General features: G+C 46.7%; 3 protein-coding genes across 3 annotated transcripts; all 3 read right to left on the bottom strand.

Annotated features, from left to right (window-relative positions):
- Positions 1 to 570: 570 nt before the first annotated feature.
- AK88_05249 (uncharacterized protein) lies at positions 571 to 1,874 on the bottom strand (the record flags this gene model as incomplete). Its single annotated transcript, XM_012482851.1, has 2 exons — positions 571 to 1,557; positions 1,797 to 1,874. 2 exons carry the CDS (start codon positions 1,872 to 1,874, stop codon positions 571 to 573), a joined length of 1,065 nt encoding a protein of 354 aa, XP_012338274.1.
- Positions 1,875 to 3,292: 1,418 nt separating this feature from the next.
- AK88_05248 (uncharacterized protein) lies at positions 3,293 to 7,716 on the bottom strand (the record flags this gene model as incomplete). Its single annotated transcript, XM_012482850.1, has 5 exons — positions 3,293 to 4,222; positions 4,592 to 5,265; positions 5,699 to 5,986; positions 6,511 to 7,282; positions 7,543 to 7,716. The coding sequence occupies 5 exons, from the start codon at positions 7,714 to 7,716 to the stop codon at positions 3,293 to 3,295; spliced, it is 2,838 nt and encodes a 945-aa protein (XP_012338273.1).
- A 4,346-nt stretch (positions 7,717 to 12,062) lies between these two features.
- On the bottom strand, positions 12,063 to 17,249 carry AK88_05247 (uncharacterized protein; the record flags this gene model as incomplete). Its single annotated transcript, XM_012482849.1, has 5 exons — positions 12,063 to 13,172; positions 14,895 to 15,172; positions 15,275 to 15,457; positions 15,828 to 16,490; positions 17,222 to 17,249. 5 exons carry the CDS (start codon positions 17,247 to 17,249, stop codon positions 12,063 to 12,065), a joined length of 2,262 nt encoding a protein of 753 aa, XP_012338272.1.
- Positions 17,250 to 18,006: the final 757 nt, after the last annotated feature.

Genomic DNA, 18,006 nt, shown 5'->3' with positions numbered 1-18,006 from the left:
GGTTGTGCCTCTGTAGAATATGCTAATTGCCTTGGAAGGGGCGAATTGCATCCTTCATTTATGCCTTTCCCTCTATAGTACACTATGGTCTTTAGTGGTATATTGGAAAATTTCGCACGTGTCAGTAACCAACTAGACCAACTTGATACCTGCAACTCGACACGGCCGCCACAAGCTTTCCTGCCGATTTGTACGTTGTTACCCCTTTTTCTACATTACTCCCTCGCCTTTTCTAACTTACACTGTCTCCTAAATTACGCTGTCGTGTGTCTCATATGCATAAATCCACGTTCTATGTATTCTATAACTTCGTACACTCCACACTCCAATCATCCTGGTCCCCGCTACCGATGCCACTACAGCTGCCGTCGTGGCCGCCGTTCCATGCGTCGTCACCACTGTGACGCCCCGCACACTGGGCAATTCTACGTTGAGCGCTCAACCGAAGTGTTGCTGCGAAGAGGCTGCGCTGTGCTGTGGTGCTGTTCCGCCGCGTGCGCGTGGTGGTGGTGCCGTTGCTTTGTTCCGTTCTCGTGTGCATGCGTGTTGTGGCGGTATCCATCCTCAGTCTTATCGGTACGTGGCGGCCGTATAATACGTGTTGGGCCGTATTAGTGCTTTCTGCCCTCGGTCCTTACCTGTCGTGGCCTTTGATGGTGTGTCTGCTGCTTTGGCGGCGGCGGCTTGTGCAGCGGCATTCTTCGCTATGTCGTCCTTTAATTGGTATTCCACGGGCGCGATAGCTTGTTCTATTGCTTTGTCGATCTCCTCATCCTTTTTGTGGTCTGCGGCGTCCACAGAAGTGTCCGGGGGTGCTGGCGCACGGGACGCCGTTAATTTGTCCTTCTCCTGCTCCTTCTCCATTTCTTTCTGCAGAGTGCCCAAAATGTTCCTAATATCCCCCTTCATTTGATTCTTCAGATGTGCGTCCTTCCCCTTCTCAGCCTCTGTGTCGTGTTCAACTCCTGGCTGTTCCAGTTGTTTCCTAGTCGTCACTTTCCATCCCCTACACCCATCGCTTATTTGTTCCTGTGCAAGTTTCTCCTGCATCTTTTCATTCTTCTTCAGCCATTCCTTCATCTTATTCCTCATTGGCCAAGTGTTCAATTCTATATCCCTGTACTTCCCCGTCTTACAATGCTGCTCGTGCCAAATTGCTTTCATGGCTTCCCACATATGGTCCACCACCCACCATGCGTAATATGTGCCCCAGTGACCTTCGCATCCGTGTTCCGTCAGTATGTCTTTGTATATATCCGCTATGGTGCATCTCATTATGCCCTTTATTTCCTTATCCTTCCCCTCGTTGTCCTCTGCGTTTTTCCGTGCTGCGTCACTCCATGCGTTCGCAAAGTATATCGCTTGCGTCATGAGTTTGCATATAACTCTTTCTTTCCTCCTACTCATTTCCCGTTGTGGTTGGTTCTTCTCACCATGTTCTGCTGGATGCTCCCAGTATGCATTACTGCAGTTAGCAGCATGTTCCTCTGCATTTGGATCGTTCAATTGATTTATAAAAAGCTCCAGTTGTGTTTGCATATCTTCCCATAACTTACTCTGTGGTTAACAGAATGCACATATATCTATGTGGTCGCAGACGGTTATTCACCAACCTTTTCAATCATCTAATTATATTTGTTCGTTCCTTGCTTTTACATGTAAATGTGCCGTATGCGGCACATATGAAGCACGCACATGTCCGACATGCTGCTACGCTTTAGTATGCTGCTCTTATACACACATATGTGCTGCCTTGTGCACACCGCCGCACGCGGCTTGTATGTATATGAAATTACCTGATAAATCCCAGTATCCACCGTTAGTTTCCTACGCTGCGCATACTCTCTCAATATCCCCGCTAACTCTTTCGGCATTGTTGTCGTAGCATAACAACATAGAAAAGATCATGCCTTTCAGAAAGCGCGTACCCGTCTACATATGTTGCACAAGTGCATTACGTACAATGTCTACCACTCCAATATAATGCGCTATCTACACTACACAATAACATGCTACGGACAGCATTCGAAACATACACGTTAAAAGGGGGTATGTATGCCTTAATTCATATACGTATACGTACATATGTACTCCTTATCCTTATATACAGAACGCGGAGCAGCACAACGAACCATAATAAATACGAGTAAAAAAAACAACAAAAATAAGTTAGAAATAAATGACATAAAAAAAAAAAAAAGAAACAAGTGCAGGACACACATCATACCTGTACAAATGCATAACAACATCATGTACGCAATACAGACAAGACGTTGTCTGTGGTCCACACATGAACTGGCGCCACCGTAAAGAATAATCAAAAAGCAAAACAAAAAGAGCAAAAGGGAAAAGAGAAAAAAAAGAAAAAAAAAAAAAAAAAAGTTACAGTACACTACCGACGCACGCAGCACCGTCATGAATACCCCCCGCCCCCGTTCTACACCGGTGTCCACTAAACGCCTGTCACACACACTGTGTCTCTCTGTGCGCACACTAAAAACCGCAGTATAACAACAACATCAATTTCTTCTTCCGTCGTTGCCGCGTACTTGAACCGCTGACTCGGCCACGTGTGCTCGGAGAGACCATCTCTCCTCCTGCTTACACTCGGCGACTTGGTCGAAACCTTCTTACACTCGGACAATCTCCGTTTACCCGGCCACGTTTGCTCGGAGAGACAATCTCTCCTCCTTCTTACACTCGGCCACTTCGTCGAATCCTGGTTACACTCGGACAATCCGTTTACCCGGCCACGTTTGCTCGGAGAGACAATGTCTCCTCGTTCTTACACTCGGACAAGCCTTCGTCGAATCCGTGTTACACTTGGCCGCGTTGGTCGTCGCGTTTGCTCGCAGAGACAATCCTCCTGCTTCTTACACTCGGCTACAATGAGGTTTACGCGGCCGCCTTTGCTCGGAGAGACAATCTCTCCTTATACTCGAATGCTTATGCGCATTCTATATGTGTTCTGCACTATACCCGTAGAATGCACTTGCGCATGTTTTAATAATTAACTTCACATAAAGGCGACTACTACCCCTTCATATTATTCATTTAAATCTACATTTTATATGCATGTGACCGGTACCACCGTATCCGACAGTCATAATAAAAGATGTAACAAGAAAAAAACAAAAGCAAAAGTAAGCACAAGCAGAACAGAGCAGCAAAAAAAAAAGACGGTATAGAATAGTACAAACAAGAAATATATTATGTATATCACATAATGAAGTAAAAGTGGTGTACGATTAGCATGCGTTATTGCACATTCATATGCGTCGGCATGCGAATGTCAGAGCTGCTCCAATAGATCATCCACATATAACTCCCTATCCTGCAAACGACATTCCAGCTCGCAGTGTTCTATGACTAATGCCAGGAGCAGTATCCATATTTTAGCGGTTAACGATTTCGTCCTATATAGATCCGGATATAGGTCCTGCTGTTCGCGCTGTTTCACGTTGGTGGATGGTATATGTTCGTCATGGGGTACTTGTGGCATCAAGTGGGTGTCTTCCGTGTTTAGTCCGGATATGATGGCCGCTTGCACGGTTTCTTTGGTAGCTCCGGGCACCCGTTGCCCGTGTAATGTGTTTTCCTCTTCTATGTTCCTCAATAGGTATTGGAAGCACTGCTCGTCGCTGTGTACACTCATTTGCGCATGTTGCTTTGCAACCCATTGTTTCCATAACCGCAGTTTCGTCATGTCTGCGGATGGGATATTGCCACGCGCACCGAGTGCACGCTGCGAGGATACTCCGTTATCCTCGTTTGCCACCATGTGATCACGCAGGTATTGCTTCCATTCCGCTTTTAATTGCAAAAACCGTGGTTGCGTCGTGCACGCGCGCAGCGTATGTTTGTTGCGGTCAATCCAGTTAATCCAATGGATGCAGTCCGACGTCGCGTGCTCGGGGTCGTAGGGGCGATGTTGTTCATCGTGTAACTGTATGTTTTCCATACAACGCCATGGGTCATCTTCATCAACTGGACATTGATATGGTCCGGAGTCAATCGGCTCATCCGCGGTTGTCGAAGCGGCGGTTGTGGAATGGCCGGCTGTCGATTCCTGGTTCGAAGAAGAAACCGGGGCACCACAACGTCCGTGGTTGCCCCCCATAAACTCTTCAACGACAATCTTCCAATAGTCGTCTTTCACCCTGTCCCATGCGGCCGCTTCACATTCGTTGAGCACTTCTAGATGTAGGTCGATGATCGTGCGCTTATGCACGCGTGGTGGGCGTGGTCCGCGGCGGTCGGCAAATGTATCGCGACGTGGTGCGCGCATAACCGTGTACCCGTAATCGGGTGGCGGCTCGCCGCGTTGTAGATGCTGCAATATGTCTTCGTCGAGTGGCGGTGATGGCACGTCACACACTGTTCGATATGTTCGCCGACGTTTGGCGAGGTAAGCAAAGTACTAAACAGAAAAAGGGGGGTAAAGAGCAGGGTGAGGACGGTAGGATAAAAGGAATGAACACGGGTGTAGCAGTATATTGGTTCGAACAATCATATATTGGAGCCGGTTGGGATGTTCAGAGGTATAAACATCCGGCACATGCGGCATGCCCGCATTGTCGTATATACTTACCTTCCAAAGGGAATAACCCAGAAGGGCGACGGTGACGGAAGTGACGAAAAACAGGATGGGAGTAGTGGCGGTAAGGACGGTGTCGGTTAGGTCGGGGAAGACGGGGCCATCATCGTGCACATTCTTCGGAAGTTCCCCGTTTGGACCTGGGGTGGGTCCTGTTCCGTAGTGTCCTCCTATGTCCCTGCCTTTTGCATCAAATGGTATTGTTAGTTTAAGGTCGCACTTAGTATCAGTACTGTTGGAGGAGCAACTTGCTCCAGTATGCGTTGCCTCGTCCTTGTTACCACCTGAGGATGTTGTTCCTGTTCCTGTTCCTGTTCCTGATGTGGCTGATCTGGGCGTGCTCTGTTCCCATGGGGTCTTGCCGAACCATGAGAAGTCGTCTGGTGGAGGACTCGACGGAGTGCTCTGCGTTCTTGCGGTAGAGGATGGTTCACCATTTTCACCGGGTGCCCCGGGTTCAGTGAACAATAATGGGTCAGGTGCATCAGGAACAGTGTTGCCTGTAGATTCACCTACGGCGCCTGATGTTTTTGTAGGTGATGAATCCTCAATTGCTGTTGTCGGGGCAGGCTCCGTTAATGCTGGATCCGCGCCTGGACCTGCGGGTGCAGATGGTTCTGGTGGTACCGGGTTTTCCGGTGTACTTGTGCTTACGGTAGAATCTTTACCTATGGGTGCAGGTGAAAGAAAGAAGAATATGGAAGAAGCCTGAAGTTGTGTGCGCTTGTGGCGCATGTGTGACAACCGGGGTGCAACAGATCGGTGACCACGATCGACCGACGAAGGGCCATGGCACGGTGCGAACTGTGTTTACGGTGCCACCCCGGGAAAAGACACTCTCTGTGTCCCCCACACAACACACACAACGCACAACACACACACTGTGTGAACACAGTGCGCGTCGGTCGGTGTCGACGTCTACAACCGGCGGCCGACCCGTCGCTCGCACCGCTCTGCGTCCCGCTCATTCTCATTCCACCCGTTTGTTCGCTCACGGAATTGTGTTTTTGGTTATGCGCGACATGGTCCAGGTACGGTGACTTAATGATAATTAGACCCGCTTTTGCTCAATAGCGGGTAGTAAGGTAGTGTCGCTAATACCTGAACATTCAGACGAGGAAGAGGAACCACTAAAGTGAATCTCCACAGTTACACTGTTACCGTCCTTGTCTGCCTTTTTGTCAGTGCGTGTAGTAGGTCCGCATGATGGTCCAGGTGTCTTACCTTCCTTTTGGTCGTTTTCAGGCTGCTTCTGAACTGGCGTCGGATCTTCGCTTGTTTTTTTTTCTACTGATACTTCGGGCGGTACCTTCCCGCCTGTGCCTCCTGGGGCCGGTCGTTCCTTTGGTGCCGCTGGTACCGTAGGTGGTTGTGCCTTTGGTTTCTGGCCTACAAGACCAACGGAAGAAAGATCGATGAAAAGATGATAAAAAAAAAAAGAACACAAGTGGTACAGAAAGAAGGGGCCGGGACGGTGCGGTCAGGTAGCGGCAGCCTATGATCCGCCGCGATGCATTGGGTCGATGCAGTGGGTCGATGCAGTGGGTCGAGGTAGGACTCGGTGGACTGGGTGAGGCGGCAGCAAGCATACGGCCAGGTGAACTCGGTTGACTGGGTCGGGATGATAGCAGTACAACTTTTATTTGTCGCCGTTATCTCGTCCGCGACCGCAGTCCGATGCCTCGTCGCCGCTACACGGTACGCTCGCCGCTGCCGTCGTGGCCGCTCATCGCTCGGCAATTCTACGTTGACCGCGCAACCGAAGTGGGGCAGCGAAGATGTGCCGCGCTGTGCTGTTTTTCCTGCGCGTTGTGTTCCGCCGTTTCCGCGTGCGTTGCGTTGTTGGCAGTATCCATATTGAGCAATACGGTACGTAGCGGGTCGTATTAGTGCTTTCTCCGATCGGTCCTTACCTGTCGGTGCCTGTGTTGGTGTGGCCGCGACATCGGCATAAGGTCCTGCTGCATTACTCTTCTCTGTGGATAGTATCTTTTGGATTTTTTGCACTACGTTGTTCTTTATTTCTTGCTCATTTTCCTGAATAGTTTTCTGTACATTTCTTATGCCTGCCTTTACTTCCTCCTGTATTTCTTGTACTTCCACGTCTTCTTTCTCCTTGCCGTTCTTATCCGTTCCCTCGTGCTTCCATCCCTTACACTTGCTGTTCAAGATCCCCACACCGTGGCCTGTAGCCGGGGCTAGTTTCTGTTGCTTCGACCACTCTCTCATTTGTTTTCCTAAATTTCCACCTGCCACATCTGTTGCTTTGAAATCGACTCCGTCACATATATTATTCCCGTTCATATTTGTACTGGTGGTTAACATACCTTTTACTGCTTCATATGCATATTCTGCGCCCTTTGTTTCCCAACATTCCTCTCCTAATATATTCTGTATAAATACATTCACTATCATACACCTCATGTACAAATGTTCAGTATTGACCGTTGCAGGTGCTTGTGTTCCTTCGCCTAGTCCTCCGCTGAAGATATGGGACTCATGCTTAAATTTCAGAGCTTCCAGCATAAACGCGCATAGGACGCGATCTCCTGGTTTTATTGATGCTTCCCCGTGTTTTATCGCAGCAAGTTCGCACATTAGTGCATGTGTGTCATCACTATCTGTTTTGTCCATATGTGTCACAAAGTCATCGTACACAGTCTTCATATCTGCCCAAAACTTGTCCTACATGGCGCAATAAGCATATACTTATAAACATATACATGTTCGTTCCGTTTTCTATTTTTGGTTAAATTTCTTGCGCACTCTGTAAAATACATGGTGCTCCTTAACATACATAATGGTATTTCTTGTTCTTTCAATTATTAGTCCAATACACACTGCTGCCATATGTATCCTATGTAAGAATTTCTCCCATTCTGCGTTATCATATGGACATATTCCTGCTGCACTGTGTCGTGAATCTGCCTCGTCTATGAACTTACGTAAGCGTCCTGCTGCCCACTTTCGCCGCCTATGCCTCTAGCATTTATATAACTCACTAGAAGTCTCGCTAAGAAATGCATCGCAGCATCCCTGTCGTCCTTGCTGGCTTTTCCATGACCATGAGCTGCAGTGCGTGTGGTGCGTCCACCACTCCCAGAGTGTGTCGTCCTCATGGTCGCAGATGCCGGTGTCACCGGTGGTCCCGGTGTCGACCTCGCTACTGGTTTGGCAGGGCTGCCGGCTCCGTCAAAGCTTCTCCGTCAACGCTTCTCCGTCACCGCGTTCTCCGTCAACGCCTCTTGCGTCAACGCCTCTCCGTCAACGCCTCTCCCGTCAACGCCGTCTCCGTCAACCCCGTCTTCGTCAACGCCTCCTCCGTCAGCGCCTCTCCGTCAACGCCTCTTCCGTCAACGCTTCTCCGTCACACCACTGCTCCGTCAACGCTTCTCCGTGAACGCTGCTCCGTCTACGCCTCTCCGTCAACCAAGTCTCCGTCCACACCTCTCCGTCAACGCGTTCTTCGTCAACGCCCTCTCCCGTCAGCGCGTTTCCGTCACCCCGTCTCCGTCAACGCTCTCTCCGTCAACGCCTCTTCCGTCAACGCGTCTCCGTCAAGTACTTCTGCAATGTCGTGATAAGTACACAAACTACTACTTGTTTTCGTCCGCCGTCCTGCCGACCGTCTTCAACTTGTGTAGAAGAAAAAAAAAAAAAAAAAGTTACACTACACTACCGTACACACACAACACGTCATGAATACCCCCTCCGCCCTTTCTACACCGGTGTGCACTAAACGCCTTAACACACTGTCTCTCTGTGTGCGTACACCTAAAACCGCAGTAACAACATCAATTTCTTCTGCCGTCGTTGCCGCCTTCCTTGCCTCGTTGTGTGCTGCCCCACACAATATGTGTGTTCCTTCCTCCGCCACACGTCTCGCTGTTGCCCCGCTCTCTCAACTCCCTCTGTGGATACTTTCACTCGGCTACTTCGTCGAATCCGTCTTGCACGCGGACCGATCCGTGTACCCGATCGCGTTGCTCGGAGACACAATCTCTCCTCCTTCTTACACTCGGCTACGTTGTCGAATCGTGGTTACACTCGGCCGCGTTACTCGGACAATCCCGTTTACCCCGCCACGTTTGCGCGCACACAATACCGGTGCTGAGTGGGGCGCGTGGGTCGACGCGTGTGAGCGGCTACGACGTCGAATACGCGGTGCAGGCAGACGGATGGTGTGCGCGGAGGCCATATGCAGGCAGCATGCAAATACAAAACCATGAACGGATGCAATGGCGTGGACGCCAAGGATGACAAATAGTATGATAGGTAGTGGATAATAAAATATGGATGCGCGCGCAGGTGCAAGATGCAGGCAATGGAATAAGCGCATGCAACGAACAACAGGCTGGATGCAAACACAAAACCATGAACGGATGCAATGGCTTTGACGCCACAGATGACAAATAGTATGAGAGGTAGTGGAAAATAACATATGGATGCGCGCGCATGAGCAAGATGCAGCCTGGATGCAAATCAAAAACCATGAACGAACGCAATGGAGTGGACGCCAAAGATGACAAATAGTATGAGAGGTCGTGAAAAATAAAATAGGGATGCGCGCGCAGGTGCAAGAACCAGGCAATGGAATAATCGCGTGAAGCGAACAATAGCCTGGAATGCGAATGCAAAAGCATAAAGAACAGAAGCACGAAAATGGCTAAGAGCGCGCAGATGAGGCGTAGAATGCCAAAAAAACAAAAAAACAACAAACCCAAATCGGCGTGCGATGCACGAAGTGAAATCGCTAAAAAAACTTAGAATGGCATGCAATGGTACGGATACGTGATAACAGTGAACAAAAGGAGCTGCGGAGGAGCAGCATGCAGGAATGCATATGACAAAAGTCCAAAGGGGCGCAAAAACTTGGCCCGCAAAGGAAGCATGCAGGAAAAGGGAATGAAAAGGGAATGCAAAAGGGATGCAGTAGAAGGATAGCAAAGAAAGGAGTAAAAGGGGGAAAAAAAAGGAAAACAAGGAAAAAAACGAAAAAAGGAGAAAAAAAAAGAAAAACAAGAGAAAAAAGGATAAAAAAGAAAAAATAAAATAAAATAAAAAAAAAAAAGGAAAACAGGAAAAAAGGAAAAAAGGAGAAAAAAGGAGAACAAAAAACCCAAAAAAAAATAAAATAAAATAAAAAATCGAAAAACAGGAAATATGAACATGCGGCGCAGAAGAAAAAAGAAGGACGGATATAAGCGCAAATGGAAAACGGAAGTAAAAAAGTAAAAGTCAGAAAGGCAGGTGTAGAACCAACGGAACAACAAAAGCACCGAAAACAGGGAACAGCTGCAGCACGAGGGTGATGATAGGGAGAAAAAAAAAAAAAAAAAAAAAAAACCCAAAAATTGCAGTAGCTTCACATGCATAAATGCGCAAGATAGAACAAACGGAAGGACGCGAGTGGATGCATTGGCATATGGAAAAAGCGTGAAGGGTACGCGCGAGTGCGCGATGCAGTGGAGAAAGGGCCATCGAAAATCGCATAGCGGACCAAGGCACGTTGGTTAAAAAGAGGGAGAAAATCTGCAAACCGAGCGCGGGACGGCGTGAACATGATTGCACGACAACATACACAAGTACAAACGAAGTGACGTAGAGGATCAAGAACCAAAACCGCGCGAAGCGCGCATGAGCAAGCGACACAGGGGAACAAACGAGGCGCGATGGGAGAGTATGCTCGACAAAATGCGCAACGCGCGCGCACTGCAGTGCAACGTGCGTGAACCACGAGCAGGTGGAAAGAACCGGGCGTGCACAGCACACGCGCACGCACGAAGGCAACAGGGGGACCAGAAACGATATGCGCAACAAGCGCAGCAGAACAGGAATAGAACAATGGTGCATACACGCCGCACGTGTAGTGGACGCAGGAGTAACCGAATCACACTCGGCAGCAGCACAGCACAGATTGCCGCAACATACGTGGGATCACCCAAAGCGTAAGGTACAATGTGCAGCACGCAACAACAGTGCATGAGCACATGAGGCGTGCAGTGCACTGCCCACGGCAGAGCACCCAGAACTTCGCGGCGTGCGCCGTGAACGCGCCGCGCGCCTGGTATCAGATGCGCACGGCAGTCGCAGGCGTCGGATGCAGCAGCATGAAGCGAACACGTGCGACACGCGCGCGCACTATGCGCAGCGTCTACCACCGTCGCACCATGTGCTCGCGATGCGCGATACACTAGTGTCAGAAGCGCGCGCGCAGTATAGAACCCTGCGCCTGGAACACAAGGCCGCGTTGCGCATCATGTACCCAGCATCAGCACAAGCCTGCAGCAGCAGGCAGCGGGCGTAACAGAACCACCACACAGGCAACACCAGCGCCGCGCGCACACGCACGCTGCGTGCACCGTGGACAAATAAGAGACATACAGCGTGTGATGGTGCCCACGGTACCGCGCCCTCCGCGCACCACAGCAAGAGACAGGCCTCATATGCAGCGCGCGTAGCGAAACCACGGGTGGGACCTGAGCGCAGCCATCAGTAGCTGCAGCAGCATCATGTATGGTAGAGCTGCGCGCGAGCGCACGCTGCGGATGCAGGGCTAGTGTTGCCCGGGCGTACGACGTATTCATGGACACTACCGCGCCGCATGCACATCACGCGCGGGCACCACAGCGAACAAGCAAATACCACATCTTCGCTCACCGCAATGCACCATTGCCGAGAGCACGGCCCCGGCTCGGTCACGACCATGAGTGTGCAGTCGAGCGGGCATGACTATGAGCGCCGAGTTTACGAATTTATGCATAACGAATTATATGTGGACCATTGCTCCAAAATATTTGACCACGTGCAGCAACCACAGGACGAGAGACTGCCCTACCCTCGTTAAGCGGCGATGTCACTGTAGATGCTGCTACGTTTGGCCGCGTACCAACATATGCGTTCATATTATATGCTACACGTCGCATGCTGTTATTATCATGTACAAGATTATAGTGCCCAAAAGCGGGGGATATTAATTCGGTGCCAGAATTTTTCAAGTGCGGAAAAAACACAAACAGCACTGTTACATTTTATAAAAATATTTGCCACATGTTATATGCATGGTAATCATCATCTAATGTTTGTTACATATAGGATATTTGTATATTATACATACATATAAAATGTAGTACAATGTATACCCTTTTTAGGGGTACATTCCCCTTTTCTTAATATCAATAAACTATGTATCACATAAACAACCCCCGTTATATATGTGCAAACCATGTACATTGGACAGATATAAACATCAGTATAATTTAAGGCGCAACTATATGGTAAATAATGTAAATATTAATAAACCCTGTCATAAACATAGTACGAAGTGTTATAAAAAGGTAAATATAAGAAATATATATAAGCATACTGTAACAGTGAAGTTGCCTGCCGGAAGTGGCATACAGGAAGTTACTTATGGTTTCCCCGGTAATTTAAGTTTCCATGGTAGTTTTATTTTCGCAGGTGCTTACGATTTCTTAGATAATTCTGCTTTGTTAGGTACTTCTGATTTTCCACATGATTCCGGTTTCATGAGTACTTCTGGTTCCTCAGGTGCTTGTGCTTTTGCGCGTTCTTCCGGTTTCTTTGGCACTTCTGTGGTTCCAGGTACCTCCGTTTTGTTAGATACTTCTGGTTTCTTAGGTGTTTCCTGTTTCTGAGGTACATCTGATTTCCCCGGTGTCTCAGGTTTCTTAGGTACCTCTAATATCCCAGATGCTTCCTGCTTGTTAGGTACTTCTGGTTTTCCAGGTACCTTCTGCTTCCCGGGTGTTTCCGGTTTCTTATGTGTTTCGGGTTTCTTTGGTATTTCTGGTTTCTTAGGTGCTTCCTGTTTCTTAGGCGCTTCCTGTTTCTTAGGTGCATCTAATTTTGCAGATGCTCCCTGCTTGTTAGGTACTTCTGGTTTTCCAGGTACCTTATGCTTCCCGGGTGTCTCCGGTTTCTTATTTACTTCTCCTTCGTTGTTTTTCGTTTCTGTGGGAGCTTCCTCCTTCTCCTTCTTCTTCCACATTTTATCCAATAAACATTTCCCTGTTTTAGAGCAGCAGAAACATAGTAGCACGCAGGAGAAGATAATTGGAATCAGTATGGGAGTTCCATATATGCCCATGCCCATCCACAAACTGACTTCTGGTCCAAGCGCTATTACGCACGCCTGCACGATGCTTTGTGTTGCGGGCGATATAAGGAATGAATACAGGACTGTGCAGACTAATATAACCTTCATCCATGCCCTTCTCCCCATTTTACAACGTATCAATTTCTTCAAACCTCTTCTACAATTATTCCCTGCAGTTATATTCTGTGAGGTCTTCTTTTTGTGCTGTGACTTGTTTACTTTGTCCCCGGGTTTTAACGTCTTACGCATGTTGCCAAACACCGTGTTCTTCACGGGACTACCCATCGCACGACAGTCGTAAAAACTACGCGTGCCTTGTTTCCCTGCATGCGTGCCATCACTCAATGCTACGGTGGTCGTTCCAACAGTACTTGCATTCGTAGTTCCATCTGTAATTACATCTGTTGTGTCAAATTGGCTTGTGCCATTGCCCGATGATGTGCCTATTGTACTCGCCTAAAATGTAACAAAAAAGGGGGAATAAATGGGTTTGTTATGGTGTGCGTATACAAGGACGTAGATCGTGCAAATAAGTGGAAAGGCGGTAGATTTATAATTGTTATGGAGCAGTTAAGAGCTTATCACAATAAATGTGTGGTAACTGCCCCCAAAATACAGTTGTTATCATACACAGTCAGCAAATTGCCCGAAGCACAGGGCACAAATACATATAGAGAGTTTCATAAGCAACATCATTGTGTTTCTTCTTTTTCCTTTAGAAAATGTTTGAAGTGGCGATATGTTGTTTATATGTATGAATTATAGAATTGTTTTTTCTTTCACATCTAGGTGTATAGATTAAGCGTGTAACACTGCTTTCTATTTGCTAATAATGAACATTGATAAAATTAATTTCGTACATGATTTACTATTGTTACCTAAATGCATTAATATATATTAAGTGAAGAATCCATATGCATAGTATATGCGGAGAAGGCACAAAGTGCGTGTGGCAGAGGGACCGACCCATTCTAATGTACGTTATACCAAGTACAAGTTGACTAAAGGGGTCAACGTTTTTCACAAATCTCATACGGGTTCATCCATCATGTCGCCATTTTAACGGTGTAATGGGATCAAATTGTATACTTCCAGTGATGGAATTCCATATGTGGAATAACACTTTACTATTTTTAAGTTAGATATAAGAGTGAGAAAGATAGTAACCACAAGATTAGATATGCCCCTTTTACATACAAGAACGGCGCAGAAAATTTGGGAATAGAGCCGCGGGCTCAACGTTGCCTTGTGTCAGTGCTTGGAGGGGTTTGTTATTGTCAAGTATTCGCATAATTATACATGTATCGTGGCCGTTTATTATTTATGGGGGTCGTCATTTATGTCGTTCTCAGGTTTTATTACGCGCAATGATAAATAATAAATGTGAACATATTGTTTGCAACGTTCTTATGCGTATACCGGGCGTTCTATGTTCTTTTTGATAAAATGTGAATGGATTTAATTAAGAGTGTGAGCAATATATAAATCACGGGTACATGTAGGGTGAAATTGTGGGCTTAGAGCTTAAGGTTTGCGGATTGCAAGGTTTCACGATTGTAACATTTCAGGTGTGTACGGTTTGTGGATTATGTGGTTGCGGAATACCGATTTAGGATTCGGGTTTTTGAGGCTTACTGTTTGAGTATTTTAAGGTTCAGGAATGCGTATTGAGCATTCCTGGTTGCGGACTTAACAATAAAGGCTTAAGGTTCGCAGTTTACCAACTTTAGGAGGCTTAAGATTTTAGGGCTTTTTTTTTTTTTTTTTTTGTTAAATAATAAACCATTTCATTTACAGCAGCATATGCATACGACTCTAGTCTGTATACCATCATACATGTATATACTGTACACTCTGTGTACGCAAGTATCTAATATATTGTGTCACACAAGCCCAACCTTCGTTGCCTCCAATGTACCATGTATCCGCATATAGGGACGTTAATCTGTAGTAGGTTTTTTTTTCCTTCTTTTTTCTTTGTTCTAAAATTTAGTATTGCTTGTTTTTTCTTGTTGGAATAACTTCCGCATAGTGTACAGTTGGTTAGCGTTCCTTTTGGGAACATGGGACGGGAACAGTGGAATGGCGAATGGCAACGGTTGGTCCATTTTCCACTCGGTTATATTTGTGCGTTGTGCATGCGTTGTGTGCCATCGTATGTGATGTGCCTGCACTTACTTTCCAAAGGGAATAACCAAGAAGGGCGACGGTGACGGCGGACAGGAAGAAGAGAATCGGAGTAGTGGCGGTAAGGACGGTGTTCGTTAGGTCGGGTCCATGTGGGGTCACGTTCCCGGGACCTTGGTTACCGCCCGATGATATGGATGATCCATCCTTTAAGGTTGGTGGGACGAATCCTCCTCCGGGGTCATTTCCATCCTGTTCTGTGCCATTCAGTCCTAGTCCAAAGTCGCGCTGTAATGTAGTACCATTCCATACCCACTTTTTTATTTTGTCTGCATTCTGTTTTTGTGAGTTCTCCAATTTCTCCACAGCACGGACCTATATATCTGCTTGCGTGGCTCCCCCAAATAATCCATACGCCAGTGCAGGATCACCGGCAATAACGGTAGCACCAGGAAGTTCTGCAGAGTTCTCTATGCCGGATGCAGTGGACGTTGTCGTTGAGGTTGTTTCTGATGCTGCGTGTGGATCCTGAATCTCTTTCGATTTTTTATCGACATCATGCTGCCCATCCTGTGTAACCTGTGGAACCTTTGCATCTACTTCCTTGGTATCAGCTAAGAACTCATTAAGCAGCAACGAGAAGAATATGGATGAAACTCAAATTTGTGACGTGGTTGACCACACGGTTGGCAACATTGGTGTCACGGGGACGGGGGGTGGCAGGTGCCACCCAGGGAAAAGACTCTCTCTCTCTCCCACAACACAAACAACACACAGTATGTGTGTCTGTCGACGTCTCTACGTCTACAACCCGCGGCCGATCACCTTCGCCCCGTCATTCTCATTCGACGTGTGGTTTCTCGCTCTCCGTGGTGTCTCTCTCTCTGCGTGGTCTCTCCCTCTGTCTGCGGAAATTGTTTTTTGTTTGTTTTTCTTTTCGTGTGTCTGTCCCTATCCATCAACTAAGGGTAAGAGTAATGGAACCTTTGGTATGATTCTCCCTCACGGACGTCGTATAGTGCGCACCTGGGGGTGCTCCTGAAATATCAGGAGAAGTCCCTTGAGATATGTCTATCACACGTGTACTCCCGGGGATACCCACGGGACCCGTCCCTCTATACTGGTCGGTCTCGTCGTTGTCATGCACGCTGTGCATTGTGGGCTGTTCCATGTTATCCAGACAAGCAATAATTTTAGTAATATCAGTTCCTCCCTGTTTACACTCCCCGTCACGCTGCGGAGATTTTTCACTACTGCCAGGTCCATCTACATTCGCGATTTGATTCTTACCTACGTCTCCTGAGCTGACTTTAGGCTTATCACTATCCTTATCCTGCTGTTTCCCATCTTGCCCCGGTTGTGACTGCTGTGGTGGAGGTGGTGGGGGTTGTTGTCCAGGTCCTGGTCCTCCGCCGTGGGGCCCCGCGGCCGCCTGTGCGTCCCGTACCGAGGAATCTGATCGTGGTTGTGCAGAACATGGTGATGTTCCTGATGTGCCGTCTGCGGATGGTGCCGAGGTCTGCGCCCGTTTCTGGTCTCCTGCTCCCGCTGTTACCGGTTTTGTGGTTGCCGGCTTCTTGGCCGCCGGCTTCGCCGCGGCAGCGGCTGGGGGTCCACCCGGCGTGTCCGTGTCCTTGCTCTTCTTTTCTGCAGTAAGGAGAACGGAAGAAAGATGGTAGAAATATGATAAAAAAAAAAAAGGACACAAGTGGTACAGAAAGAAGGGGCCGGGACGGTGCGGTCAGGTAGCGGCGAACGTACAATTGCCGAGTGGAGCGGCCACGAGTGTAGACGTGGTGTGCGGCGTCCACGACGGCAACTGTAGCGGTGACGAGGCACAGGACGAGCATGAGTTTAGTGTGGAGTGTACGGAATTTATGGATATAAGTGGATTATATGTGGATAGTTTATTACAAAACATTTGAGAACACAGGAAAAAGGAAGAGGGGATATATATACGTTGTTCGTATGACAAACACTCTCATAATAGATGTTGCTATGACACATGTCGTGGTGACAAGTATCGTAGGCTTCCCTGAAACGCCTGTTTCACTAGGGGATTAAGGTGGTCTCAGCACATCCTGCTGTTTAGTGGTTATAGCTTGCTCGTTTCAACATATATTAGAGAATGTCTGTTATTATCACAAAAAGAAAAAAAGAGAAAGAAATGGTCTTACAGCAGAACAATCTGCACAGTTCCTCACATATAGATCCTTAGATATTACATAATCCCATATATATACCACATGAATAGAAAAGTGGAACCAAAGGTACTCACTTATACTCAGTAACACCCTTGTTACGTAAGTGACTTCATGCAAGTCCTCTATTCATCTGCATTTTTTTAACAAATGAATGTAACATTCTCTATATATTACCATTCTGCATACTATTATTTTCTATCATTACAACTTTTTTGCACTCGTGCTCTTCATATTACCCTTTTGTACAATACTATTTTTTACCTTATGGAATGGCTTACGGACTTCTATATTATATATGATCAATACTCAATTAAAATATTTTACATAAAATACCCCATCCCTCTTTAAAAAAAAAAAAAAAATATATATGCAGCCTAAACCTAAAAACTCATTAAATCTGGAAAGAATTGCATCGTACCTTTATACAAATGATCTAAACCTTCTTCTATCCATTTCCATGATAATATTCACATTAAAACAATAAAGTGTTAGTGCATGTAGAGAGGTTCCAATTTTTCAAAATAAATAATATTTCCGCTCATTCGATTGCTCGAATTTCAACATCATGTAAGAGTGGCTAAAATATATCTACAAGGTACAAAGCACCTAATTCGTTTTTACATGATATAATATGTAATAAAATCATTTCTTTTATATTATTCCCTACATTAACATATTTATTTCATATGTATTCTTATGCATATTAATTTTTTATTTAAAATAATATATATAGGCACTTAGAACAAAAAAATATGAATGATATATATGCAGAGCGCTTAATTAGGATGTTCCCGTTTCAAAAGAGCAGATCGTTCAGGGTCTAGAGATCCTATAAAAATCAATACATATATATAAGGAAAAAAAAACAAATCCTGCATTCCTTGCATATATATTAAGGGATTTTAAAAAAAAAAAAAAAAGGAAAAGGACATAATCACATGATGCACTCATGCATACAA

Source organism: Plasmodium fragile, assembly GCF_000956335.1.
Source record: "Plasmodium fragile strain nilgiri unplaced genomic scaffold supercont1.107, whole genome shotgun sequence".
In the NCBI taxonomy this organism is placed as follows: Eukaryota; Apicomplexa; class Aconoidasida; order Haemosporida; family Plasmodiidae; genus Plasmodium; species Plasmodium fragile.
The sequence above is the reverse complement of the archived record's forward strand: the minus strand, read 5'-3'. Positions and strand labels throughout refer to the sequence as shown.